This window comes from Frieseomelitta varia, unplaced genomic scaffold, assembly GCF_011392965.1.
Source record: "Frieseomelitta varia isolate USP_RPSP 00005682 unplaced genomic scaffold, Fvar_1.2 scaffold_309, whole genome shotgun sequence".
NCBI lineage: Eukaryota > Metazoa > Arthropoda > Insecta > Hymenoptera > Apidae > Frieseomelitta > Frieseomelitta varia.
In genome coordinates this window covers 27336-55132 of record NW_025110045.1, presented here as the reverse complement: position 1 = coordinate 55132, position 27797 = coordinate 27336, and the positions used below count along the sequence as shown (strand labels likewise).

Sequence of the window (27797 nt, the reverse complement as noted above, 5' to 3'; positions counted from 1 at the left end):
ACGTTAAATACGAATTATATTTCCTTTATTATAAATTAATTTCCTCTTATGTAGTCATTAAGAACTCAATTACGAATAAATAATTACAATAATTCCTCCTTTATCTTAAGTGTGAAAAATATCAAATTTATTTATTTTTGTTTTATATGAATAATTTGTGGTATAACATTTCTTAAATGATATAACTTATTAATAAAATAAATAAAGCACTAATCTCTTTGGTATGAGACTCACATAAATTGCAATTAAAAAGATTATATAATATTTTATAATCAAAAATATGTTTCTTTTTCCTTACAAATTTGTTATACATTTGCATATTAAGAATACAACAATCCTGTCAAATAATGTAGTGCTTTATAATAAATTTGTAGAATTTTTTAAAAAGATATAAAAATTTGTTTCGCTTTAGAATAATTTGTCATGATATATAAAAATGGAGTAAATAGATAAATTCTGTGATATACTAATCATATACTGCATTACTTTATAGTAATTTGTTTTTTTTTAAATCATGTCTTCATTGTATAAATAATTTAACATTTTAAACGATATTTTGTCAATTGATTCATAAAACAAATTTTTAATTTATTAGTACATCACAATAATGTCTAATGCTTAGGTTAATAATTAGATATTAATAATACTATAGTATAAACTCGACTTTTCAAAGAAAACAGATATTAAAAAAGTATTTTAGATGTAAAAACAGCTTTCTAAACTTTATCTATGTTAAAAAAGATTAGTAACAATAACAGTAAAATTTGTTCAAAAATGTTATTATACGAAAAATCTAGTAAACACTTATTATAAAAATCTATAAAAATACACAGTAAAATTCTAATATCTGCCTTTTAATAAAGATATTATGCATAACTTATATGTATGTCTTGGATGAGTATAAAGTCTTCTATAAATGAAAGACTTTGATGTCAATGGCATTAGTAAATATGCACAATATATTAATTAACATTTGTGAATACAGATATATGCAAAACTTATATTTTATATAAATGTATTTATAAAATATGAAGTGAAAAATTTATAATATACATATATATATAATATGTTTTATATATATATATATAATGTATACAGAAATGCTTTCTCATTTAGAAGTATAAAATTGTCAATTGTAAATTTTTTAAAAAATCGTTATATTTTTATCATATTTAATTAGCAATGTATGTAATTTATTCAAAATTTCTCAATTGGATGGAATAAAGGCAAATATGATTTTAATAAAATATAAAATTAATTCTCAACATATTTGTCATGTTACTGAAAGTAATTATTACTGTACTTAAAATATTACTGTACTGTTATTTTTAACAGTAATAGATACTTTTTAGTTACACAAACAAAAGGTACATAATAAATGTAAATGGTAACTTTAATTTTCTAACATAACTAAAGCCTATATAAATATTATTGTATGTGGTTTTCAGTATACTGGCAAGACACATGATCAAATGATTTGAATCAAGTTACGGACGGGTCTTGACTAAAATTATCTATATCTGACGAAAGTATAAGTTTATTTAAACTATAAGGTGGCCTTTTTGGTTTTGGAGGTGGAGTGGGTGGTCTCGTTTGAATGTCAAGATCGTCTGTAGGAGTTGGAAGTTTGTTTTTTGACCAATGTCCTAAAGATCGGTTAAAATTATTTAAACTACCTGTTCCACAATGTTGAACAGGCAATTCTTCTGGAAGATTATAATAATCAGCTTCGCGTGTTTTCATAGGTAAAGGCGGTGGAGGGTCATCTTCAGATGCTGTACTATCTGTAGTACCAATGCTATCTCTGTTTCCTTTTCCTAAACTACTTGAATCCGTTCCATTGTTTATATTTCTCAAATAATGTTGAGATTGCCCAGATAAGCGATTGCTTATTCTTCTTTCTTTCTCTACTTCTGATCTTAAAGGGCGTTTAGGCGTTAGCTAAACAAAATTTTTTTATTATTGTTATTATCATTATCGTCATCATTCGATCCAATTTTACCAAATATCATTGTATCGAAATATTACCTCTTGACGAAGTTCAAATATTGGAGTAGTAGGAAAACTAGATGTTAAGGGAGTGACTGGTGTCGATGTAATTTGTGATACATCTGCTGTAGTATACCACTGACTTGTTGGTTGATCACTTTTTGTTGACGCAATTGAATCACTTTTACGTGAACTTCTTCGTTTTGAATCTTTTTTTTTATTTGTTCCTGGGCTTGGACTTCCTAATGCTTTTTGTAAAGATGCAGTGGATAATATGTGTGAACGTATTGAAGAATTCCTATACAATAATAATTTTTTATTATACATCTAATTTTATGAATATATATATCAAAGATGTTATTAATGTTATTTTATTAATATAATAGCACACTATTTACCTATTTAGCATAATAGTCGATTGTTATAGAAGTTGTTTTATCCAGGGACAAACATGGTAATATAACAAATAATACGAAAAAATATCATGCAAATAGATAATAAATAATAGAAGAGAAGAAAAAAATAATATGTACAAATAATTTTTTAAATATATATGTACATATGTGGTACTTTTTAAATATTTTATTTTTAATTTTTAAAATTAGACTAAACTAAATTAGATTAAATTAATTAAACTAAATAATATTAAAATAATTAAAAAAATTTTAAATAAGCTAATTAACATATTAGATATTATACATATAAAAAATAGGACAAATAAAAATTTGTACATAAATATACACATGTGTACATATACAAAAACTGCTAAGTGCGAAGGAAGGATAATAGGATATTATGTTTATCAGGCCCAACGACAAAATTCCTGAAATTACATATATATTATTCTAATATTCATTCATAAAAATTAGATAAATATTTTTGAATTGATATTTAATGATAATTAATATTGATATTTTAACTGTTTTTTTTCCAAAGAAAACAATATAATCAATCATTTATTTAAAGTTAATTGTACTATCAAGAAAAATTTACTACGAATATTACTGATAAATCACAATTTTCAAATCACAAACCGAATATTACAAAATAATAATAAGAGATGAAAAGAAACTTTTAAAAATTACTATACTATAGTTGTTTTTACACATCATCAATCTAATATCTTTACCTTGATAAACTGACGTTTTGAGTACCAGATGAAGATGTACTGTTGTTAAAATTGAATGAGGCGAGCGACTTGAATGTTGCAACTTGGGTTCTGGTAAGAGAGGATACCCTGGAGTGAGTTCCACAGCTGAATGATAATTATAAAGTAACCACGTAACGTTATTAAAAAATACATGAGCTGATTTTTGTTTGCTATTATATAAAATGTGTGTTACGAATTTCAGGGGATTTTCATTTTTACATGCATATTAATCTTTAATCTTTACAAACTGAAACGATTCTTCAAACACATACAGTTATAATCTCATACCAAAGTTAATGGAATTTAATAACGTAATAATAAATGAATGAAATTGTTAGTACCAATAACAGCAATATTTGCAGCAAATTACACATATAAAAATAAACATATAAATTGCTTACTCTGAATTCATAATATTTGATTCAGATAATCGATGATTCTCTCCTCTCGAAGTTTGATGTCTTCTCATTGTAACAGGTTGGGTTAGATTTTCAATTTGTAAATCGCATGTCTGTAGTCCATATATAATTAATTTTTTCAAATAAATTCCTTTTCATAAAATAATTATCGTAACTTACCCTTTTGCCATACTTTGCCTCTACTTGATTTCGCATTGATATGAAACATTGTTCCAAACGCTGATGAAACGGAATCAATTCAGGAGGAGCACGTACTTTATGTAATTGAACACCAACACTAAGCAATGGAATTTGTTCAGCGATTAATCCCTCCAATTTCAAAAGATCGGAACTTTCTTCTGAATGAGTATTGCGATATTCAGAATTAAGAAATGCCTTTTCATAATTATCTATACCACCCATTACAGCTGGATCTAATATACCATTTAATTTCATACTAAGTGGATTTAGCGGAATATTATTGTCAGCTTTGTGTGCTAAGATTAAATCTCTTAATGTAGTATTTGTAGCTTCCATTGTTTCAATTGCATTACGAAGAGGACTAACTAAATAGGTTTCACTAGATGTAACAGGAAAGCATCTAAGAATGCCTGGTAATGGATGACTTGTAACGAGTACTGTTCTTTCTAACCATAATGAAGCAAACTCGTTATTGGTAATAGTTTCTTTTTCTTTATCGCCAGAATTAACAGTAGTTGAGGTTAAATCTTTCTTTGGTGCTGGTCTTGAAAATCGAAAACGTTGAACATCATTCACGCGATGATATCTTAAACATTATAAAAAGACAAAATTATAAATTCATATTATAAATTTATTGATTATTTAATGATATTTTACCTCAACACTGCTTCTGCTGTTATAGGTTTCCCACTAAGGCGATGTCTTTTTTCATCCATTAATGGATCTACCCTATTAATTTGGACGTATTGATGACTGGATTCTAACATTTCTGAAGTGGGAGGAGATAATTTATTCATTTGTTCCGCATTTGGTAACTGATTTAATGTTCGCGAGCAGAAATCACTGAGACGTTCATATTCTTTTCCACGATAAACAAATACCTGTGATTAATCAATGATAATTAATAATACTAATTAGAAGACATACAAACTTTTTATGAAATACCTTATTTTGTAAAAATGCCGGATGACCACGACCATAGTATGCAACTCTAAAATATTCAGGTTCAGGCCTTAATTGTTTTACTATTGAATCATAAAACTTGGCCATACGTGTCAATAATACAGAAAGTTGTAAATAATCAAATGTCTCTTCTTCATATTGTGCAACTAATTCCTTACATACTGCAAGTGCACATTCCCACATTTTACCCTTGTCAAAGTATTCAATCATGTCATTATATAATGCTTCTTTCAATTCGCGATGCGTTTGACATACTAAATATCTATGCGATCTTAAAAGTGGTGATAATGGTTGATCACTCCAAGCTAGTAATTGACTATGAAGTTTCAAAGAATATGCTGCTTCAGTATAATTGTCACATTCCAAATGTAGCTCACAAAGTTTATTCACATATCTATAAAATAAGTATTAAGCATTTGTTAATTAAAAATAATGTAATGAATTTTAATTAATAAACTTATTAACCACATATATACCTAATATACATTTCATTTCTATTTATTTCAGAGTAAAACTCTAGTAAATTTACAATACATAGCATTCTATGTTCCTGAGATTCGGCATGAATGATATCACGATATTGTAATAATCGCTCCATAAGTTTAGCTACTATATCAACAAAGCGTAATCCTTGTTCTCGCATAGTTGAGTGTTTTTCACAAAGATTACCCATTACTTGAATCCAAAGCAATCGAAATTGTTCATCTCCTCTACCTCCTTCGACCTATTGAAATGTACATATAAATAAATGAATAAATAGATTACAAATATTATAACATACCAATATATCTAATTTTGCAATCATTTCATTTTCATATTCTGTGAAATTAGCTTTTATGTGAGCGGGATCACGTTTAGTATCACCATATCCTTCAACAATACGTGAACTATAAAATTCACATTGCATCATATCAAAAAATATAGGTATTGTTGCTTTTCTTAATTCACTTTCTGGAATTAATGCCATTTCTAATATCGCTCCAACTAAAGCTGGTACAAACAATATTTTGTGTTGACCTAGATTAAACCACATTGATCGTATTTCAAATGCTGTTTCTCTATAAAAAAAATTAAAAAGGAAAAAGGAAAATGTTTTAATATATATCAGAAACATAAACTACTTTAATATTCCAATATATACCTTCGCATATCATTATAACGCGATACAATACGATTGCGCTTTGATGGCGTAAATGTTTCCAATTGTAAAGTTGGCTGAGTCAAAAATGCAATTGCACAATGAAAAAAGTTAGACCAAGCTTGTTGTTCAAAATCAGTGAAGAAACAATCCCTAATGGTGCCCGAGAAATAACGCAATGACTTCAAAATGATACTATTTTGAAGCATAATCATTTCACACCAGTCTCCTGGAAATACACTTTTTGATACTAAATCTTTAAATACTAATAATATTTCCATGAGAAAATCAAGTAAATCAAATTTAGTTCCAAAGTGATTTATATAAATTTCGTAATGATGTTGTGTCATTTGTCTGAAATATATATTTAATATTAGATATCTAACTTTTGTTCTTTTAAAAGGTTTTATATTCTGATTTTCTACCTGAATATTGCTAACATAACTGAAACCAAATTTCCTACTAATGGATTTTCTCTATCCATTGATATAACTGTTTGTATAATGGTTCGCAAAGCAGTGAGCATAATTTCTTTTACATCTTGTACAGTACTTCCCACATCTTTTCTAAATGTTAATTCCAGGATATCAGATAAAATCTTGACACACAACTCTACCTATATAAACATAAAATAAAAACATTTTTCTCATCATTATAAATCATCCATAAATATCCTTGTAAATATAATTAAATACAATTAAAAAAAAAGAAAAAAATTGGACAGCACAACAATAAACACCATTCCTGAAAATCTAGCATAAAATACTTATCATAAGTAGATCAGTGTATCTTTCATGACATCAGTGATCACCGTGCCAGTAATCCAAAATTTGTTTGCAAGTAACGCATTCGAGTTCACGATGTATATTTCAACAATTACCTCTTCAGAGTACCCACGATGTTGGTTGAGTCGGTGTCGTTTTTCGCCGAGCAGCCTGGCTACCTTCGCCACGCTATTTCCAGGCGTACTTGACAGCCCCTTTTATAGGCCAATAACCAAAACCAAACCAAACACAAAAATGAAATAGCCCTATGTTAGTGAGAATATAACGCCAATTTATGCATAAAAAAATACAGTTATATCCTTAACATGTCCATCACCTAAGAAAAATTACATTATAAGACTGCATGCAAGAAAAATGCAGTGCCCCAAGCAATAGAATAGTTATGAAATAGTTGAGAAACTACATCAAATACTACAATCTCTGTAAATATTCTTTTTTTGATGTTTATTTAACTTTTTATTTTAAGAATGTACATTCTTACAATATCCAGTCTGAATAAGATGAAAAGACAAAAAATAAATAACTTATACTTTATGAATCCCTTTAGAAAAGACATTATTTTATGAATACATGCAATAACAGAAAATTTGATTTGATTCTCATGCTGTAGTAAATTTTATAAAGGATGTCCTTGATTATATTTCTAGTCGTTTTAGTTTCTAATGTTCTGTTCAAACTAGTAAAATATTGTAATATTAAAGCAATTAAACATATCATAAAAGACATCCTAATTTATGGAGTAAAACAAGATTGATGAAATTCATAGAAAGATGCGTGGCGAGAGGATGTCAGGCTGCACGGAAAGCACAAATAATGACACTATTCACAAGTTGTATAGAGAAATTTTAAATACAAATCAAAAGCTCCGCTCACATTTTTGTTATATCAAATATGCAACATATATTTGTTTTTTAAACTTTATCACAATAACATTAACATGAACGAAGCTTCAACAAAAATTGTTACTCAAACAAAATTTTATATTTAAGAAATCATGATAAATTAGGTATAACAGTATTTTTTAATTATCATACATTTTAATGAATAATAATTTTGTTTCTTCACATTACTTCACAATTAACAAATTGTAATGATTAATGAAATGACATATCTTACCTCTTCTTTAGCTTCCAATAAATCACGAACCAAAATAGTAATTCTAGGTAACAATATTGCTCTGCATTCTGCACTCAAAAAAAGAGGACTATGAACAATATCATTCACTGTCATCATTTTTTGTTTAGTTAATCTTCCTACTGGTAAAGTAACTAATAAATCAGTCAAAATTGTGCTCAATTGCTTGCCACTATATACTCGCAGCAAATGAGGTATAGTAGTAGGTAAATATTTCAAACATGCTCCTTGAACTAACAAAGTACTATCTGTTTCATGTCTCATAAGCTCAACTATAGATCTTAATAATTCTGTTAATGTCTGAGAAAACTCTTCTTCATCTTCATTTAATCTATTGTAAAATGAATACTTTAATATATGTAATAAATATTAAGATAATATAAGAAAATTAGAACATACGCAGTAAATAAAAGACGGGATTCTACAACAAATCTCATACAATATTGGAGACTCTTCATTGTTTTAAGTAATATATCACGTTCTTGTGTATCATTATTAGTTGCATTATCTATACGTTTACGTAATACTGCAATTAATTTTTTGTATGCAAGCGTTGCAGAAAAACTTTCAGAAATATATAAATCCATTACTGGTTGAAAGTGTTGGTATTTCCTATCCGACACAAGACCAATAATATATAATAAACATTCAAATACCATATCATCATAAACATCACTATCCGAATTACTCATTAATATATTAAACAAAGCATCTAGAACATCCTGAAAACAAATTTTATACAATAATACTTATACATTCTTTGTCTCTATTCTCTGTTTTATAATATAAAAAATTTACTAACTTGTAAGAACTTTACTACTTCTTCACCATCAACTTTCATTAAAGCAATTAGAGATTCTCTCAAATCTGTATTGTGCGATGCCCAGTTCAATAATCCTAATAAATCTACATTTTGAGTTAATTTTGTAGAACAAACATTAGTCGCTATCAGAAAACTGTCCTTATTGCTCAAAGTAAGTGCTCCTAATGTTGGTTTTTTTTCTATATTTAATTCAACCTAAAATCAAGTATATTTACATTTTGTAATATATTTATGTATAAAAATAGTTTAATTGTGATATCAGTATTACCAATTCATCCCTTGTTGATGGCAATTTCAAGTATGAAATATCAGTTTCTTCATATTTCTTTTGATCTAATTTATAAACTAGTAACTCATGCTGTATATCCTGCAATGTTGTTCCATTACGTTGCATCAATTTTACGTAACTTAAGGCAAAAGGTTTTTCAGATTTATCTTTTGCTTCATTTGAACTTCGATGTTTAAATGTAAATTTTAAATGAGCCTGTTTAAATTCTTCGATAGGTACAGCAATCTTAAATGTTTCACACCACCTAGGTTTATCTTCATGATAATAAATAACACTATGATATTCATCAATAGGTGAAGCTCCACCGCCTAATGTCATAACCCCTGGTATTGGAACACCAAATTCATTGCAGACTCTAACCTATCAAAATAAGTCAATAATATACTTAAAAGTATCATTAATTCAATAATAAAGTTAGAGTATAATTAATAATACTGACTGTAACTTCAACATTTTTGTCTGTAGACTTTGATCCTTTGTTAAATTCACCACTAATTAATGTGAGGTACAAATCATTCCTCACATCACCTGGTAAAATAACTTCTGGAAATCCCATTTTTCTGGCAATAGCAACATTACCAAGTACTAAATGTGGATTTTCATCACGTACCTAAATATCAAATTCTTTATAAATATTAAAATATATTTCTTAATCTTTTCTCTTGTAATTTTTTATTTACTTGTTTTGGATCTCCTCTAAGCAGTTTTAAACTAGCCCATAAACCTTGTCCACCAGTAAAGCTGCCACTGTTTCCATTACTACTTTTTTGAATATTTGTTTCTTTTTGAGAAAGAATTCTACGTAATGTACCATCCAAACTTTCTTTCTCACAACAGCTGGAACAATGTAAAAGAACCAAACAAAACAGATCTATTTTAACTGTATTCATAAGAGGTTCCTTATGAAACAGTTCATATTTAAAATATAAATACAAATAAAATTTTACACTTACTGTACGAATGGAATAAAATGATGATGATCTGAATCACCTTCGAGTTTACCAGTAATATATAAAGTAATATCCATTGCTGCTACACCAAATGGTCTTCTCATATTTTCAGTATTTTTCACTTTTTGATTAGCTTGTGCTACACTTGAACGTCGATGGTCAGCATCTTTAGCTTCCATACCTCCTACTCTAATTACATAACAAACTAAGTGAACTTTATCTCTCGTTAAATCTCGAGAACCAAGATCAGTAAATAAAACGCGAAGATTATGCAATTGATCTATGTCTCTGGCAAGTCCTTCTTTGCTCCATGATACTACATAATTTTCAGTAATAGCTTTCATTTCTTTACCATCGTACAAAGTCAGTAATAATTCTACATCTTCTGCCATTTTACATACAAAATTCCTTACACTAACAAAAAAAATATGTGAATATACTGGTGCTTGTGGTTTTGGAGGCTTTTGTTTTGTATCATTAGCTGCCTTTCTTATTCTTTCTGCAGCTCTTTCATGATGATAATATAATTGAATTGTGCTTGTTTCTTCAGGATTAAGAACATTTCCTTGATCATCACGCACAACCATATCCATACCTAATAATTGATTACCAGTATCAATTCTAGATGTTGCTAATCTTTTCACATCCTTTAACTCATCTACTGTTAATGTGCCACTCAAAATTTTGCTTCTATATCCTATTAACTCTAAAATCTGCTGTTGCATTGTTCTGAAGTGCACAGAATGAATCTGTATATAATAAGAATCATATTAATTTCTTAATTTCATTAAGTATATATTTCACTATATTATACAAACCATGTATAGATGCTTCCAATGATGTCCCCATTCTCTTAAAACATTGGTGATTTCATGTATTAAACAGTCCATACTCAACGATTGTTGTAAAATGTGTATATAGGATTTTGGAAAAATCCCACATGTCCCTTTAGATTTATTACGTCCATAATACCAATCTCCACATTCTTCCAATATCTGTACCATTTCTCCAACAGTCAATCGCATTGCGTAAGGAGTTCCATGTACAAAGTTATGTATGGCTATCAATAACAAATGAATAATTGTATATATTAAATAGTTGTATATGAATTATATTATAATTACATTTCATTGTTTTGATTAATCAAAATATAAAACTAAGATAATTTGCATCAAAAATATAAGAAATGTGTGAGTAGAAGCAAATAACGAAATTAAACAAAAATATAATTGTTAGACCTCTCTATATTTATATTTTAGACAGTGTATATATTATGTACTTATTATGTAAATGATAATATGAATGATAATTATAAATGATAATTATAAATCATTTCGATTATAAATAATATAATTACATTAAACATTTGTTTAAATACTTGTAATCAGAATAAATACCATGAAATCATTATAAATTAATGTTTCGCGCGCAAAACAGAAACTAAAATTTTATCTGGTTGGGGCACCTCCCAGGATGTTAGATCTTATAAAAGTTAAATTAGCAATTTATTTCTTACCAACTCCTAAATGTTCTTTAACTTGCTTCCATGCCATTGTCATACTAATTAACAACTTATTATAACAAGGTATATACACTAATTACATTTCGATTCGCACGTTTGTTATGCGAAAATACGACTCTTTTATCTTGACATCTAACACAACAGTAACACGAAACAGGATGGTCAGTACTTAAATGTTATCACGGTGATGAGAATACGAAGACAAATACACCACGAAATATACCCTAGCTTATAGATATTCAAACGAAGCGTATATTTTCTCACATTAAAACCCGCGAAAAGTAGAATTTCTTAAACTAATCTTATTACGCAATAGTTTATAGTAAATTCGTTCGAATAATATTTGTAGTTATTTATTTTTGTATTTATAAAATAATATCCCATGCATAAGTAAAAATATAGTAACAAGTTAAATATAAATATATATGTATATAATTAATTATATTGAAGCTAATAAATTATATTATATTGAAGATTAATTTAAAGGGACGTGCTAATTAAAATTTAATTTAAATACATAGTATTTAAAGTAAGTTTGTTTTATTATAACAAAAAATGAAAGTTACGATTTTAATTGAAATCTTAAGAATATTCTTTTGATTTTATAATTTATAATCATGTATATATCTATCGTATTTGTTTGGTGTAAATTACTTGTTTGATATTGTGTATACTTAAATACTTGTACATATATGAACATAATATATATTAGATATAATATATGTTAAACGCCAACACCGGGTTCATAGCCATAGGATTGTTCAAAATTTCCTTTGTCTACTTCTAACTTTCTCTCGTGAATTTAACATTTAAATACATTTCATCTAATTGATAAATCACGTTTATAAATCACGCTTATAAAATTTAATTCGGTTACATAATTTTATAAATTCATTTATAATTAATTAGGCAACATTAATAATAAAATTATGGCACTTTATGAACTTGATAAATTGACAGAGAACGCGTCGTCAATTAATAAGTAAGATTAAAATATTTTTAATAATTTTCTTTTTAAATAAATTTCTTAAAATTTATTTAAATGTTTCCTATGCATTTTTTATGTAATTTGTTTCTTTATTATATTATTACTCATTGTTACAAAACTACTATGGTCACGTGTATCCAATTTCAAGCAATATATTTAATAATTTTTAATATTTAATTTAATATTTAAATATTATTGATTTTATATAGTTATTTTTTCAAATATATAAAATTATTATAATTGTTTATTATAATTATTATAATTTTGTTTTATAGCGAAGAATTTACGTTATATGTAAGTGATTTACCTGAAGAATTAAATGAGGTATGTAAAAATATTAATAATCTTTTATCATTATTAGGATATACGTATAATTATTACCTTTTTACTGATTAAGAATTTTGTCATTTTTATTTTACTCATTCAAATTTTACTAAATTAAAGATGATGAATGCATATATAGATTTATATACATGTGCATATATGTATGTTTAGTGTGGTTTATTACAAATTTTCAACCATTATGGAGAAATCAAGGGATATTTTTATCGTCCAAATGCTAATTGGGCGTATATTACTTATGATGCATATTACAAAGCTGAAAATGCTATAAAAGATTTACATAATATACCACCATTGCGTTTGAAATTATCATTTGCTAAGGAAAAACCTACAAGTGTGAAAGATACAAAAATATCTGTTCCTAAAGATGTTACAGAACAATATGAAAATCATAATGAAATAAATCTTGTATTAGAAGATAAGCAATTGTAAGTATATACTTATAGTTACATAATTATATAAAATAAAATTTATAAATTTATATAGGATACAACCAAAAGGTCGAGGCAGACCTTTAGATATATTTAAGAAGATTGAACCAAATCCAGGATTACCAAAATACTCGTATACAGCAGATAATGATTTGTTATATCCATATCCTTCTGAACCACATATATATAATCCATATGAAAATGCAGAACCTTATGCAAGTACAAACACATTGTGGACAAGGTATTATCTGTTATATGAAATATATATCTCACATGTTTTGTGACTTTTTAATATTTGTTGAAAATATTTTAGAGGGCAATTAACTATTACTTCAACTGGTAAGAGGCATGTTTCACTTGGTCGTGGTTATACGATGTATGAAATTCCAGATCCTGATCCTGAAATTTATAATCACATTAATAAAGTATATGAAAAACGCATTACTGTAAGTAAAGTAATATGAAAGATTAAAAAAAAATATTTTTTGTAATAACAATTTAATAATTTGATGTAACAGGGCTTATATGAATATGGCAAAGATACCTTACAAAGTGCAATTGGTATATGCAAAGTTTGTTCAAAAAAGACAAAGTATACATGTGAAAGATGTAATACCTTTTATTGTACTAGAATTTGCCAAGTGACGGATTGGCCTCAACATAAGATTGAATGTGAAGCTATTCCGTATGCATTCTCTCATAGTATTATATATTGATAGTTAAAAAATATTTAATACAGTTAAAAAATCGGAAATATACTTTTTAATTTTTAAATTTTTTTATTTTATTTTTAGAGCTTTAGTAACGACTATGTATTCTATGCCTGTATTACAATCAAATAATGAAGAACAAACTCTTACTAAAAACGTTATTAATAGTCAGTTGCCTCTTCGACGACCAAAAAAATTAATAAACGCAATAAAAAATTCAAATGAAGTTTTGAATGTTGCTTCAGAAAATAAAGATATAAGCAATACATTTGCAAATAATTACACAAGTGATAATGATTCAAAATGTTTAGATATTAAAACTAATAATCAAGGAAATTTATATAAAAGCAAAACAGAAGAAACAATATCTTCTAAGGAAAGTAAGACCTCTTTACATAAACAACCAATTGAAATTTCCAACAATAAAGCTAAAAGTCTACAGAAAGCAGATAACCAGGAAAATGTTAAAAAATGGCAAAAGTTTAATGCTAGTAATATTCAAATGATGGAGAATGATATATCATTTTCTAGAAATACATTTTTATCAAAAACTAAATTTCAAGATGTAATAATAATTATAAAAGAAAATCGTGAATGTTGGATTCAAAAGGTAGAAGATCAGAGTAGTATTGAAGATTTAATGACTGAGATACAGAATGAAGTAAAAAAGGCACAAAAGGTGGAACCAATAGTTGGAAATATTTATGCTGTAGAATATGAAAATGTATGGCATAGAGCTATAGTTACTTGCTTAAATCCAGTAAAAGTACATTATATAGATTATGGCAATGATGAATTTGTTGAAACAAATGATTTTCGTAAAATTGATAAATATGTGGAAGTTCCAAGATTGTGTGCTAAAATTCGATTATCCCAAAAAGCATATGAAAAATATAAGGATCTCAAATATGAGGATGTAATAAGTGTAAAAATGATATCAGTTGATTCTAACAATGTTATTAATGTTGAAGTTAAAAATGAAAATGACATATTAACATCAGAAGTAATTCAGACAGATAATAATTCAAAACTAAATAGTTCAACTGTCGTAAAAGTTGATGATAAAAGTGTGATTTCTCCCGAAATATCTACTAATGATAAAGCATTAATTTCTTCTAATAAAATAAAAAATATAGTAAATACTATAACTGTTGGAGAAATTGGTATTTTAGAAATTCATGCAGAAATAAAGAATAATACTTACAGTATTACATTATTGCCTAATAATGCAATACCTGATTATGAAAAATTATTGATCAATTTGCCTGAAGTGTGTGCACAGGCAGAAGAATGTTCAAATCATAGGTAAAAACATAATTTATTATAAATTATTATTTCGATAACAATTTGTAAAATTATTAATTTTTAGACCAAAAATAGGAGATTTAGTATGTGGTCAAAGAGTTGATGGAGATTGGTTTAGGGGATATATTTTATCTCTACAACCATCTTTAAAAATGGCTATAATAGATGAAGCTAGAATAATGTCAATTAACAAAACTATCAAATGTGATAACAATTTTTCAAATATTTATGCATTTGGTGCAGTATTGGAAATAACTGATGCAAAACATAAATTTAATGTAAATTTTATAATGTCTAATATGTTGTGAAATACAATATGTATTACAATATATATTACTTTTTAATTTTCAAATTATAATTTAATAGGAAGGTGATCAGTATAAATTTAAAGTAACACCGCAAACAATTAATTATGAACAAAATACAGTTGAAATAGAAATTTCGAAAGAGCAATTTAAGATAAAAGCCATTGTAAAGCCGTGGACACCTATGCCTGAACAGAAAGGATTACAGTATGCTGAATTGAAAAATGGATCTGAGGTACTATCTACAATTTTAATTTAAACAAAAAAAGTTATTATTCCACTGTTTACTTTTAATCAATATATAAAAGATTTTTATAAATAATGACAAAATATTTTTTTTATGAAAATCATTTTTCCAGGTACTCCTTACTTCTTATCGAAGTCATACACTTTTATTTGTTCGTTCCTTAGATACTATAGAGTTGGAACATTATAATCATGTTATGCAAAATATTGCAAAATGTGCTCAAACATGTATGTAAGATATTTGAAAATGCAGGATAATTCTCTTACTAGAGGAGCAAAAAAGGAAACATCGTCGACATCATACGTATTCGTATATGAGAACTAAAAATAAATGAATTATATAAGTGTATCATCCTTAATGTTGTAAGAATATCCGATCAGCTTACAATTTCTTTGAATCCTCTAGTAAAAGAATTACTTTGTATAATTAAAATAATTTTTGATAAAAGTTTATATAAAATAAAATATCTCTTTTTCTATAGCTCCATTTTTAAAAGAACCACCAGTCGTGGGGCAAATGGTGATAGCTCAGTATGCTGATGAGAATTATTATCGTGCAATTGTTACTAAAATACAAGATGATAAAATTACAATTTCATATGTTGATTTCGGTAATACAGAAGTTACAAATATAAAAAAACTTAAGATTTTATCTGATAATTTGAAACAGGTATGTTATTATTTAATATATATATAATAATATAATTCAAAAGTACTTACATCTAATATTCAAAAAGCTTCGATCTTGTACAACGAAAGTCATATTAAAAGATGTTTCTAAAGATGTACCTATGACAAAAGAAGCAAATGATTATCTAGCTTATTTAGTAGCAACTGAAGTTCCTCTATTATGTACATTTGATGGTATACCTTCCCAAGATGGTGTATATCTTAAACGTCATAATGAAAAAACTGTTAATAAAATGATAAGCGAATTACTTGTGCCAACAACTAAGGAAACTTGTGAAGAAGGTAATGATTAAATATTAGATAATAAATATTTTTAATTATAAACGTTATTTAAATTAACATTCATTTTCCTTGCAGATAAAACATGTTATATGATGGAACATTTAAGTATTGTTGATTTAGGAAAAGTTGGTGATGTTGTTGAAGGACTTGTATTGTATTCTGTTGAAGATGGTTACAGATATGCAATATGTCCTTTAGATTATGATCTAATGACACATGTTTTTGACATAATGCCAAAGAAGGTAACTTTTGTTACAATAAAATTTTATGATTTAATATAAATAAATATGTGTGTGTATATATATGTATGTTTTTAATGTTTTTAAAGATAACTACATTTTGCGAAACAACTAATTATTATATTCCACGTAAAAGTGAACTTTGTCTTGCTCTTTATGGTGATAAATGGTATCGTGGTGTGTGTTTAAGTCCTCGCTATTCATCTACAACAAGTATTGTATTCTTTGTCGATTTTGGAAATACTGAGATTGTTAACCATAAAGATATACGACTTATGCCAAAAGACTTTATAACTCCATGTGCACTTGCAAATATTTGCAACATTGTCAGTAAGTATATTATTTTAATTATTAATAATGTTTTAATTATTACAGTTATTGTAAACTTTACTAACATAATTTTACAGATATTGCACCTACTGACAGTAATGGACAATATTCTTCTGAAATAAAAAAACGAATTTCAGAATTAGTTATTCCTGATGATTTTATCAAAATAAAAATTGTTGATTGTGAGCTGGAATCCAAAATATATAATGTGGAATTACCATTAGTTAAAGAGAAATTAATTGAAGAGGGTTTAATATCTTCTTGAAAGAATACGCATAAGATTATACGATTATACAAAAAAACATTCTTTTTTTAATTATTATGCTTCTTTTTTAATTTTTATTAAACTTAAAACTAAGATATATTTTGTTAAAATAGTATAATTTCTTTAAAATATTTTTATATTTCTTTTATTATTTAACAGTTCAAAAATTTGATATCAAAAATATTAAATCTGTCACTCATTCTATATAAGATAAAAATATTTTAAATATATCTTTTTATATTTTTATATCTTTATATTTTGTATATTTTGTATATTGTTAATGTTTTATTTTCATTTCATTATGTTCATATTCAACGCAAAAAAACAATGTAATATGAAATGTAACATGAATAAATGTGAAATGAAAATAAAAAGTTTATTTAATATAATGAACTTTTCTATAGTAAATATTCAGCATAAGTATTCCCTACAGTACAAACACAAACTTGTTAACTGTGGTATACTTTTATTAATAAAAATTATATATATGTTATACATAATTATATATATATACATATAAAATGTATAATCACAGTTAATATTTTGATTATTTATTTTCCTAACCTTTCTTACAATCAGCTGACTAACCTTCCTTAATGTATCTGTTCAGATGACAGATCGCTCTAAGCAACTATTCAATTTAAATAATACGAGGCTTCCAAACAAGAGAAATAAATGATGAATGTTCAAATAAGACACCGTTATGAGGGTTTATTGCATAAATATACTAATGCCATGAAAGGATGGCAATATCGTTGGTTTATACTTAAACCAGAGACTGGCGAATTACACTATTTTTTAAGTGAATCTGAAAAAAATCAGCGGCCACGATGTTCAATATATTTAGCTGGTGCAGTAATTGCACCGAGCGATGAAGATTCTAATACCTTCACTGTTAATTCTGCTACAGGTATTTAAAATATGTCGAGTAATATCATTGTTTATAAGGTAATATAGTAATGTAGTAACTAAAACATGATAGCGTTTATGCATTAATTTAGGTGATATGATAAAATTACGAGCCACAGATGCCCGGGCTCGTCAAGAATGGGTTGACAAACTACGAGCTGTTACAGAAATGTATACTAGAGCAATAGCTAGTAGTCATCCTCCTTTACCTCCAAGAGAACATTCTGCCAATTCTACTAGAACTCCAGTTGCTAAATTAGAAGTTTTGGATGCGTTTGCCAATTGTCAGGAGCAATTAAGAAAAGTGGAAAAGCATAATCTTGCATTAGCACAAACTATTGAGAACTCAAGTTTAAACTTAGATCCTGATTTATTAGTACTTAAAGCGACTGCACATACTACTTTACATACATTAAACCAATGCCTCAATATATTATATCAATAATTTATTGAAGATTTTATTATCATTACTTATAGCATGAAAGAATTATTTTACCAATCATCAATGTATGAAATGCATTTCAATTAATTTGTATAAAATATTTTAAATTTGTTACTGACAATCCAGCTGTCTGATCTTCCATGTTAATGGTATGTGAGAGTCTGCCTTCTTATTAAGTCAGATAGAAACAAATTGTTTCAAATCTTTAAATGAAGAAGTAGTTTCAATGAGATATGTATATCTATTATACATATATATAGATATAGATAAATATAAATTGAATTAATTTAAAATGGAGCAGGTGTTTGTGGTTGTTGTATGTAGACATATAAATAAAAGAAATACTCTTATGTCTGTTATATGTATTTATTAATTATTACAAATAAGTATTCATCATTAAGACATAAATGTTTTAATATAAAAAATATATTTATAATTTTAATACAAAAAGATTTTTCTAAATTTATATTTATATCGACAACGAAGTAAAAGGTAAAACTACAATTTTCTGAGAATAAATGTCAAGGACACAAAATTAGGTGAAGGTGGACGGGCAAGTGTTTTATCTTTGTTTAGAGAACAGACTCGATCAGTTTTATTATTGCATTGCTCTCGTGAAGATCATAACATTTGCACGTTCAACGTAAAAATTTAATTTAATATAATTGACAAAAGAAATAAATTATGTCTATTGCGTCTACTTCGGAACTTGTAACTGAAGCTGCAGGTGTTAAAATCTATATGACAGAAGATACTGCATTTACGGGAAAAGTTTGTGTAATATTGAAAAATATAAAAGAAACTAAAACACTTGGAAAATCTTACGGATTTCATCTAACAAAATCAAAGTGGGATCCTTATCCATGGATAAGCCATATCGAAACCGGAAGTCTTGCCGATAAAGCTGGACTCAGGTAAGAGTGAAGAAAGCAATAAAATAATCTGCTATATTTGATCTATTACATTTTAGAGCTGGCGATTGTTTAGTTAGCATCAATGGAAAGGACCTAATAGGATTGAAAATAAAACAAATAGCAGCTTTAATACATCATTATGAAAAATATGATTTAAAATTATTTGTTTGGAGATACATTAATAAAGAAGAAAAAGAAAAAGAAACAGGTATAGCTCTGAAAGGACCACTGCCAGAAGTGGCCTGTAAACTTACAAATGCAATAGCTGGAGTGGTACGTAATTTGATATTGACTAACTTTTTATTATTAAACGATTATATTTTAAATATTATAAATATGAATTGAATGTATATTATAAATAGTTTCTAAAAATAATCATTACATTTATTTAGATACGAGTTTTAGAATGTCCAGTTTGTTTGGAAAGTTCAGTGCCTCCAGTCTCTCAATGTGTTCATGGTCACATTATTTGTGCTGGATGTAGACCAAGGACACCTCGTTGTCCGATTTGCAGAGTTAGATTAGGTCAAGGAAGATGTTTGCTCGCGGACAAACTTTATAAGATATTTGAGGATATTTTTAACATAAAAAACAATATATATAATACTGGAGAATGTCATACACGAAATCTTCGAGATTGGCTTTTTGGCAAAAATAAAAAAAAGGAATTAATACAAACAGCAGAAAAAAATAATTTTACAAATTCAAAAACGCACCAGTTATTATTAACCAAATTATTTCGTGGTAGATTAGAGAAAGCTGCTTCAGCAGATAATTTAACAATAGTTCGCAATGAAAAATTAAATGCAGATACTGCACATATAAATCTAAATCCTGATGAATGTACAAGTTTATACGATCGAACGAAATCTGCAAGTACTGGAGAATTGTCAAAGGATGCTATGAAAAATGTTGATAATCATTTGCAAATTGATGCGACAAGTATATCAATGTCAAGTACTAATAGTTTAACATCTGATACATTTTCCATACCAGTTTGGGGAAGTTCTATAGACTCTATATCCTATACTCAAATAATATGTCCCCTTTCAAGACAAACCGGATGTAAAAATATTATTTCATCTGATGCAGTATTGGAACATTTGAGTAGAACTCATGAAGTACCACAAATTCATTTTTATTCTATTTGTGCAAAATTTCCACTACCTCTTCCATTTGGTTCAGAAGCTGCTTATATATTGCACTGTGGTGAAGATCTCTTTTTCTTTCAGGTATATATTTTAAATTTTGTAAAGTTATTTATTGTATGTACAAAATAATAATTTAAATTATAAATATTAGTATGAAGATGAAATTGTTTGGATTAGTAGTACCATAGGAGGAAAAATATCATGGGAATGGACTTTGTATGGTCAAGGACAGAATGGTACTGAAATAAAAATTCGTAGAAGTGTCGCAAGTCTTGTAAATCCTATGATGTTAACATCACAACATATTGCTCCTTTACCAAATGCTTTGTTATTGTACACATTAGACATTCAACTAATAGAATGTCACTCACATGAACAATTGGGGATGTAAAATATATATTATAAAAAGTGTAATAAAATTGTTATTATTATAAAACTAACAAAGTATCTTACATTCCAATATAAAAGATACATATCACAAAGTTAACATAACGTTATTTATGTAAACAGTATTGGGATACATTACAAAATAAAAAGCATCGTCTTATTTTAAATCAACATTTAGTTAAATGTTGATAAAGTTAATAATTAAAATTATAATTAAAATTTATAAGATATGTCAATAGATAACGGTACAAACTTAAAATGTTAAATTTAGGGTGTTTTACGTAATATATCGTCTAAATATGGCTTAAAAAAATCAAGCTGACCAGTTTTTATGGCTTGGCCAGCCATAATATCAAATGCATACTTTAATACAGCCAAATAATTTTCTTTTCCAACAATGCTTAATTGTACATTGAATATATGTGTATCGCAGGAAGGCATCATTTTTTTTCCAGCTGGTATGCAAACTTTTCTTTTTTTTACATCAGGTTGTGACACTTCAGCTTCTTCTTTCTTTTTATCTCTTTTGGGACAACTACAAACTCTAACAGGAAGTCTTTGTCGACCTAAAATTCTTCTGTTACTATCTTCCAAAGTAAAAATTAACTCTGTTGGTCTGCGATTCATTCCAGATGGACAACTATTTTTACATAAAAATTTAAAACACACTAGAACATATTGTGATCCAGGTTGTGGTCTATTAAGAGGTGTCACTATAGATAAATGTTCATTTCTTTCTTCATACATGGTAAGATGATGTGTACAACGAACAACATGTTTGATCACGCTGGGTAATACATCTCTATTACTTGGATTATTTGGTGCCATATGATTATGACATCTCCTAACTGGATCACTAGCATATTGATCTAAACTAAAAACCATGGCAGTACGTAAAAGGAGACCATCTTCAGGTGGTTCCCATTTAAAGCGTAATGGCAGTGTTTCTTCCATGTTGATAAACACTTTTTTCAATACTTGTGAATACTAAATATAAAATGAATAAAATTAAAATTAAAGGACATTTTTGCATGCAATAATTAAAATAATAATTTAATAATTGTATACTTACTACCCAATTTTTACTGGAGTCTAGATTACCCAATGAAACCTGGAAATTATAACGACCAGGAAACTCTTCCTTTATTGGAATAGCAGGATCAAGTTCTTGGAAATATTCTTCTTCTTGTTCTTCATCCTTTATTTCGGCTTCCAAATATTGTGGTAAATCATATTTTTCCTCCATCTCTTCCGTTACACTTTGTATCCAGGGTGTGGGCACAAATCCACTAAATAAAGCGGCACAAATATGTAAACATGTAAATGACATAAATATATATAAATATATATATATAGGAAAAAACCAAGATATCGAAATGTATAAAAAGATTATATATCATAGTTATTATATATCAGTATAAAAAGATCATATAGCATAGTTATTATATATCAGTATTTCTTACATATCTTTCACTAGTGTTTTATATTCTTCTTCGCCTAATAAATCAGACTCTTGCGAATCTGAAAAACCATTTGTAGCAGTCATATTCCATTAAATATTTGTTAGATATCAAACTAACATCACGCTAGACGCCATTTACATATATCCGCGGGAAAATCTTTTGTTAAAATAACGATCGATTTCCAATTTACGATCATACGTTAAAAGCCGCTTTTAATGTGATTTATCATGAAACAGTAACATTGTATAACTTAGTTAAACGAAGTCACATTTAGTATTATGAAGTTGAGAAAAATGAAAAGTTAAATTATATTTAATTATCTTAAATAGTTTATGAAAAAAATTGTTAAGTGAAATATTTTTTGTAATTAGATACCTATCTACAATCTGCATATTACATGGACATAAGTCACGTTACTTTATGGCGGGAATACCATGTGGCACAGTACGGCAATGTACGTTACATGTACGAAACAAACGACTCCAATATGGCGAATGTAAGGGACAGTGATACGTCGTTGTGGCTTCATAACAAGCTTGGTACGTCAAATGATAGCTGGACTGGAAGTTCAATTTGTTCACAACTCAACGCAGAAGTATTGCGGAATATTAAAGACTGTTTTCCAGATCTTCAAACACAAGTTAAACTCAAATTACTTCTTTCGTTTTTTCACATACCAAGACGGAATGTCGAAGAGGTAAGGCATGCGGTTTGTCTGGTATAGATTCTTAATGCGTGAAAAAGTCGAGAAATTTGTTGTTAAAATACTGATGTAAAGAGATTGATAACAATGATTTCATTTTTTAAATATTTAATAACTATTGTATATATTATACTCCCGTTGTTATTTAGTTTCATTTAGACAATAAATGTTTTTGAAACGTTTAGTAACTAGTTATATGTGACTAATATTTTCTGTAAAATTTAAGTACAATTAATGTTCATGAATTTTAATCGTTTCTCTTTTAAAAAATGTGTTATGTATTTTTACATTTTTAAATGTAATTTATGATTTTACTCAATTCTACAGTGGCGTGTTGAATTGGAAGAAATCATTGAAGTGGCATCATTGGATAGTGAACTATGGGTATCGATGTTATCCGAAGCGATGAAGACGTTTCCATCAACAGGCTCTTTAAACACAGACATCACAGATTTAGATGAACATAGGCCTATTTTTGGAGAATTAGTGAATGATCTTCGAAAACTTTTGAAAAAGCAAAATGATCCAGCTATGCTTCCATTAGAATGTCATTATCTTAATAAGACTGCTCTTACATCCGTGGTTGGTCAACAGCCTACACCAGTTAAACATTTTACACTAAAGAGAAAACCAAAAAGTGCAGCATTAAGAGCAGAATTACTTCAAAAAAGTACTGATGCTGCAAGTAATTTGAAAAAAAGTACTGCTCCTACAGTGCCTGTGAGAAGTAGAGGAATGCCCAGAAAAATGACTGACACAAGTAAGCTTATATATATAGTTTCAATTAGTATTGTCTTGGAGAGAACAGAATGAATATAAAACCATAAAATAATATGTTATTTGTAGCACCTCTGAAAGGCATTCCTAGTAGAGTTCCTACAAGTGGCTTTCGTTCTCCCTCGCTTACGACTTCTTCGATGTCTAATAGGACACCTATTAGTAACAGAATGCGTAAAGACGTAGGCATTAAGCTATTGGATATTAACGAACAACCACTTGGTTATGCCCAAGCAAAGAAACGAAAGAGAATGATGGAATTAGAAGAACAACAGAAAAAAGTTGCAGAAGCTCAAGCAGTGGCAGCTGCTGCAGCTTCAACAGCCACGACTACAACAGAAACATCGACGACTCCAGAATATGCCCAGGGTTTAACTTCAATCAATCCACCTGCTACTCCAATCACTCCTGTAGCATCTATACAATCTTATACGACACCTACTCCACCAAGTGCAGTATCGGCAGTAACGACACCACAAATTCGTATGTTTTTATATATAACTTTATTTTATGAATAGAAAATAATCAATTTTTTCTGATACAGCTACCACACCAAGTACACCTACGACAGTTATACCTGTTTCGACACCGACGGTTATTACGCCAGTGGAAAGTACACCTGTCGGAGTACAAACAGTCAGACCAGCTCAAACGGTTACACAAATTCGTATACAGACTACCGCACAACCTGCTAATGCAGCAGCAAACACAAGAAAGGGCTTATCTCTAACGGTATATACAAATATTTATAATATAAAAAGATTTGTAATTTCGTAAAATCATAATTATGTCGTGTATTTATAGCGAGAACAAATGCTAGAGGCACAAGAAATGTTTAGAACAGCTAATAAAGTAACTCGACCAGAAAAAGCCCTTATTCTAGGTTTCATGGCTGGTTCAAGGGGTATGTATTTGTTAAAGTTTCCAAGTAACTCGTATGAAGCTTATTTATCATCTTTTATTATGTATTTAGATAATCCTTGTCCGAAATTGGGTAATATAGTCACAGTAATGCTTTCGGAAAATATAGAGGAAGTGACTCAATCAGATGGTACTACTGTACCCATGTTAGTCGAAACACATTTTCAAATGAATTATACGAATGGTGAATGGAAGAGGATAAAAAAAAATCGGCGAATCGTTACAGAAGAATCAACGTCTGCTGCAACCCCTGCTCCTAATGCAACCGCAACGGCTTCCAATTAAAGAAAAAAAAGAGATGTTTATCAAATTATGATTATATAGATAATAACGCTGTCGGATGACAGTTAAAAAAAAAACTATTCTATAGATAGCAAAAGAATTTGAGTGCAGAAGGCAAGGTGTGGCCTCTGTATTCCATGTGCTATAAACAGATTTGTGTATCATGTTTTAGTAGTAAAGTTTTAAAGTACAGTGTACATATATGTTAAAATTATGTGAAAAAAGCTTCAGTTATTTTAAAAAAAATAATATGTAATAATCACGTACACTATTTCAAAATCGAAGATCGGTTAAACAATGAACGCATTTTTTATCAGAAACAACGTTTGAATTAATCACCTTCAACAGATTTCAAGTACTATGGAAGTAAAAATCTCTATTTTTAATGCGTATCTGATTTCACCGATAATGAACAAATTATCGTGAATCATTGGTTAATTAGAAATATTTACTATCAACAAATAATGTGATATTTTCCATTGTAGGGGAAACCAAACGTCACTAATTTACATGCTATGATTATCGTTCATAATTTGAATTTACATATAAATATAAAATGTTTCCCCACTATATAGAATAAGAACGAACATAAAACTTATAATATTGTTACTTGAATAAAATATAGTTATATTGATTAATATTTAATGTTGTACCTTATCAGTTAATCGAATACATTATTTGAGAATAATTCTAGATATTCAAGTTGGTATCAACATACGACTCCAAAGATCAATTTCAAATTTTATTCCGACAATAGTCGCCCTCTAACGTTTTACTACAGAGATATTTTACTTTTCGAAGAGAATATTTCGTAAGAATTTAAACAATTATTTTTATAACAACAGCATTTGAATAAACCTGTATGTAACTGAAATAAGTGTAACAAATTCACTGATCTTCCGTAATTACATCTTATTAAAATGCGTCATTTACAAGAAAAGTGAGTTATATAACCTCTTTGAAAACTACGCGTTATTAAACCTTCAAAAATAAACACATAGCTGCATTTGATTGTTCTGTAAAGGAATCTTGTGTTTGTTTAAAGATTTTGTCATCGATATAACTAATAATTTATACATTAACAATGCTACGATTGTTAACATCTCTACATTCTCAAACGTGCAAAGCAGTAAGTCTAATATTATAGAGATATTAAGTAACTGATTTAAATTTTAAGATTTATTTTAATATACACGTAACGTGATGTTTATATATACGTATGTGTATATTTACAGGTATTTGTTGCAACATCAAATTTGATGAAAACTAGATATCCGACTTTAGTACAACATGCTCGAAGTCTTTGTGTTAGTAGCAATCTTTCTTCTTGTCAACTTCACATTCAAAAGCCTGCACCTGAATTTTCTGGAACTGCGGTAGTTGATGGTGATTTTAAGGAAATCAAACTAAGCGATTATAGGGGAAAATATGTTGTTCTTTTTTTTTATCCTTTAGACTTGTAAGTTGTTAGGTTGTTAGTAATGAAGCTTATTAAAGAATACTAAATTCTTAAGATTAATCTAAGATTTTATTTTTAGTACATTTGTATGCCCCACTGAGCTGATAGCATTCAGTGAAAGAATTTCAGAGTTTAAAACTCTGAATACTCAAGTAATTGGAGTTTCTACAGATTCGCATTTTAGTCATTTAGCATGGATTAATACGCCAAGAAAGCAGGGAGGTCTAGGTGGCAATTTGGGCTATCCTCTTCTCAGTGACTTTAACAAGGAAATATCTGCTAAATACAATGTACTTCTCCCAGATTCTGGAATTGCCTTACGAGGTCTTTTCATCATTGACAAAGATGGAATACTGAGGCAGCTTTCTGTAAATGATTTACCAGTGGGCAGAAGCGTAGATGAAACATTGAGACTCATCAAGGCATTCCAATTCGTTGAAAAGCATGGAGAAGTCTGTCCTGCCAATTGGCAGCCAGATTCTAAAACTATTAAACCAAATCCAAAAGATAGTAAACAGTATTTTGAATCAGTTAATTAAACTTAGTTTTTTCAATCGTATAATTGTATTGTATTGTATAAAAAGTAATAAAAATAAAATATTAACATATTTGTAGATGTCACGGTGACAGAATAATATGCTTTTCGCAATCTTATATAATTTTTTTTCACTTATTTTTTATTCTATTTTAATTTTTTTTTCCAGCAACAAAAGATATGAATGATGGTATGCGCATTTACATAATTGGATTGTTCGTAGATCGTTTTGTAATAACAGAGTCGAAAGTGTATTTAGTCCCTTCAATCAGAATTAAAGAGGACTGCTTGCGGTGCTCAAATTAAAAATAAAAAGTGTAGAAAAAGGTGCGTGAACAGTCTCGTACATACGCGTGTGACAGAGAATTTAAGAGTCGAA

The 27797-nt window shown here is 28.0% G+C and overlaps 7 protein-coding genes across 14 annotated transcripts; 5 read left to right on the top strand and 2 right to left on the bottom strand.

The window, feature by feature from the left end:
• Nucleotides 1–105: 105 nt before the first annotated feature.
• Nucleotides 106–11570, bottom strand: LOC122529799 (dedicator of cytokinesis protein 1). Of its 8 annotated transcripts, none has more exons than XM_043656241.1 (21): nucleotides 11337–11564; nucleotides 10639–10880; nucleotides 9824–10569; nucleotides 9551–9707; nucleotides 9310–9480; nucleotides 8850–9230; nucleotides 8561–8776; nucleotides 8158–8480; nucleotides 7741–8089; nucleotides 6720–6818; nucleotides 6265–6455; nucleotides 5843–6193; nucleotides 5483–5759; nucleotides 5178–5425; nucleotides 4684–5095; nucleotides 4396–4619; nucleotides 3718–4324; nucleotides 3541–3650; nucleotides 3119–3244; nucleotides 2029–2287; nucleotides 106–1941 (listed from the first exon to the last, which is right to left on the bottom strand). In XM_043656241.1, exons 1-21 carry the CDS (start codon nucleotides 11377–11379, stop codon nucleotides 1483–1485), a joined length of 5991 nt encoding a protein of 1996 aa, XP_043512176.1. In that variant the 5' UTR covers nucleotides 11380–11564; the 3' UTR covers nucleotides 106–1482. The 8 variants fall into 8 exon arrangements, with proteins under 8 accessions (XP_043512176.1, XP_043512179.1, XP_043512180.1 ...); XM_043656244.1 differs by having other exon boundaries at nucleotides 3119–3226; XM_043656245.1 differs by having other exon boundaries at nucleotides 3119–3208.
• Nucleotides 11571–12058: 488 nt separating this feature from the next.
• On the top strand, nucleotides 12059–17573 carry LOC122529791. The gene is made up of 15 exons (XM_043656232.1): nucleotides 12059–12324; nucleotides 12606–12654; nucleotides 12826–13100; nucleotides 13159–13344; nucleotides 13417–13549; nucleotides 13622–13788; nucleotides 13898–15118; nucleotides 15183–15396; nucleotides 15485–15658; nucleotides 15783–15897; nucleotides 16152–16339; nucleotides 16407–16641; nucleotides 16717–16883; nucleotides 16970–17210; nucleotides 17288–17573. The coding sequence occupies exons 1-15, from the start codon at nucleotides 12272–12274 to the stop codon at nucleotides 17473–17475; spliced, it is 3606 nt and encodes a 1201-aa protein (XP_043512167.1). The 5' UTR covers nucleotides 12059–12271; the 3' UTR covers nucleotides 17476–17573.
• Nucleotides 17574–18031: 458 nt separating this feature from the next.
• Nucleotides 18032–19185, top strand: LOC122529797 (oxysterol-binding protein-related protein 11). Its single transcript, XM_043656239.1, has 2 exons — nucleotides 18032–18385; nucleotides 18477–19185. The coding sequence occupies exons 1-2, from the start codon at nucleotides 18151–18153 to the stop codon at nucleotides 18827–18829; spliced, it is 588 nt and encodes a 195-aa protein (XP_043512174.1). The 5' UTR covers nucleotides 18032–18150; the 3' UTR covers nucleotides 18830–19185.
• A 74-nt stretch (nucleotides 19186–19259) lies between these two features.
• LOC122529793 lies at nucleotides 19260–21333 on the top strand. Its single transcript, XM_043656235.1, has 4 exons — nucleotides 19260–19740; nucleotides 19797–20013; nucleotides 20133–20972; nucleotides 21043–21333. Exons 1-4 carry the CDS (start codon nucleotides 19511–19513, stop codon nucleotides 21280–21282), a joined length of 1527 nt encoding a protein of 508 aa, XP_043512170.1. The 5' UTR covers nucleotides 19260–19510; the 3' UTR covers nucleotides 21283–21333.
• Nucleotides 21334–21423: 90 nt separating this feature from the next.
• Nucleotides 21424–22910, bottom strand: LOC122529794 (cellular tumor antigen p53). Its single transcript, XM_043656236.1, has 3 exons — nucleotides 22742–22910; nucleotides 22351–22567; nucleotides 21424–22265 (listed from the first exon to the last, which is right to left on the bottom strand). Exons 1-3 carry the CDS (start codon nucleotides 22822–22824, stop codon nucleotides 21546–21548), a joined length of 1020 nt encoding a protein of 339 aa, XP_043512171.1. The 5' UTR covers nucleotides 22825–22910; the 3' UTR covers nucleotides 21424–21545.
• Nucleotides 22911–23186: 276 nt separating this feature from the next.
• LOC122529792 (negative elongation factor A) lies at nucleotides 23187–25788 on the top strand. The gene is made up of 6 exons (XM_043656233.1): nucleotides 23187–23438; nucleotides 23772–24204; nucleotides 24291–24704; nucleotides 24766–24953; nucleotides 25026–25125; nucleotides 25195–25788. Exons 1-6 carry the CDS (start codon nucleotides 23205–23207, stop codon nucleotides 25425–25427), a joined length of 1602 nt encoding a protein of 533 aa, XP_043512168.1. The 5' UTR covers nucleotides 23187–23204; the 3' UTR covers nucleotides 25428–25788.
• A 375-nt stretch (nucleotides 25789–26163) lies between these two features.
• On the top strand, nucleotides 26164–27532 carry LOC122529796 (peroxiredoxin-like). Its single transcript, XM_043656238.1, has 4 exons — nucleotides 26164–26364; nucleotides 26470–26553; nucleotides 26660–26883; nucleotides 26963–27532. Exons 2-4 carry the CDS (start codon nucleotides 26509–26511, stop codon nucleotides 27420–27422), a joined length of 729 nt encoding a protein of 242 aa, XP_043512173.1. The 5' UTR covers nucleotides 26164–26364; nucleotides 26470–26508; the 3' UTR covers nucleotides 27423–27532.
• Nucleotides 27533–27797: the final 265 nt, after the last annotated feature.

Coding starts and splice junctions, on each gene's coding strand:
- LOC122529799 (XM_043656241.1), bottom strand. CDS start 11,379: ATGACAATGGCATGGAAGCAAGTTAAAGAACATTTAGGAGTTG. Junction 4,620..4,683: donor CGGCATTTTTACAAAATAAG/GTATTTCATAAA, acceptor GATTAATCACAG/GTATTTGTTTATCGTGGAAA. Junction 1,942..2,028: donor TATTTGAACTTCGTCAAGAG/GTAATATTTCGA, acceptor AATTTTGTTTAG/CTAACGCCTAAACGCCCTTT.
- LOC122529791 (XM_043656232.1), top strand. CDS start 12,272: ATGGCACTTTATGAACTTGATAAATTGACAGAGAACGCGTCGTCAATT. Junction 13,789..13,897: donor ATTGAATGTGAAGCTATTCC/GTATGCATTCTC, acceptor TTTTATTTTTAG/AGCTTTAGTAACGACTATGT. Junction 16,340..16,406: donor TATCTGATAATTTGAAACAG/GTATGTTATTAT, acceptor ATATTCAAAAAG/CTTCGATCTTGTACAACGAA.
- LOC122529797 (XM_043656239.1), top strand. CDS start 18,151: ATGATGAATGTTCAAATAAGACACCGTTATGAGGGTTTATTGCATAAA. Junction 18,386..18,476: donor CACTGTTAATTCTGCTACAG/GTATTTAAAATA, acceptor GCATTAATTTAG/GTGATATGATAAAATTACGA.
- LOC122529793 (XM_043656235.1), top strand. CDS start 19,511: ATGTCTATTGCGTCTACTTCGGAACTTGTAACTGAAGCTGCAGGTGTT. Junction 20,014..20,132: donor CAAATGCAATAGCTGGAGTG/GTACGTAATTTG, acceptor ACATTTATTTAG/ATACGAGTTTTAGAATGTCC. Junction 20,973..21,042: donor AAGATCTCTTTTTCTTTCAG/GTATATATTTTA, acceptor TATAAATATTAG/TATGAAGATGAAATTGTTTG.
- LOC122529794 (XM_043656236.1), bottom strand. CDS start 22,824: ATGACTGCTACAAATGGTTTTTCAGATTCGCAAGAGTCTGATTTATTA. Junction 22,568..22,741: donor AAAACACTAGTGAAAGATAT/GTAAGAAATACT, acceptor CGCTTTATTTAG/TGGATTTGTGCCCACACCCT. Junction 22,266..22,350: donor ACTCCAGTAAAAATTGGGTA/GTAAGTATACAA, acceptor TTTTATATTTAG/TATTCACAAGTATTGAAAAA.
- LOC122529792 (XM_043656233.1), top strand. CDS start 23,205: ATGTACGAAACAAACGACTCCAATATGGCGAATGTAAGGGACAGTGAT. Junction 24,205..24,290: donor CAGAAAAATGACTGACACAA/GTAAGCTTATAT, acceptor TGTTATTTGTAG/CACCTCTGAAAGGCATTCCT. Junction 24,705..24,765: donor AGTAACGACACCACAAATTC/GTATGTTTTTAT, acceptor TTTCTGATACAG/CTACCACACCAAGTACACCT.
- LOC122529796 (XM_043656238.1), top strand. CDS start 26,509: ATGCTACGATTGTTAACATCTCTACATTCTCAAACGTGCAAAGCA. Junction 26,554..26,659: donor ATTCTCAAACGTGCAAAGCA/GTAAGTCTAATA, acceptor GTATATTTACAG/GTATTTGTTGCAACATCAAA. Junction 26,884..26,962: donor TTTTTTTATCCTTTAGACTT/GTAAGTTGTTAG, acceptor TTTTATTTTTAG/TACATTTGTATGCCCCACTG.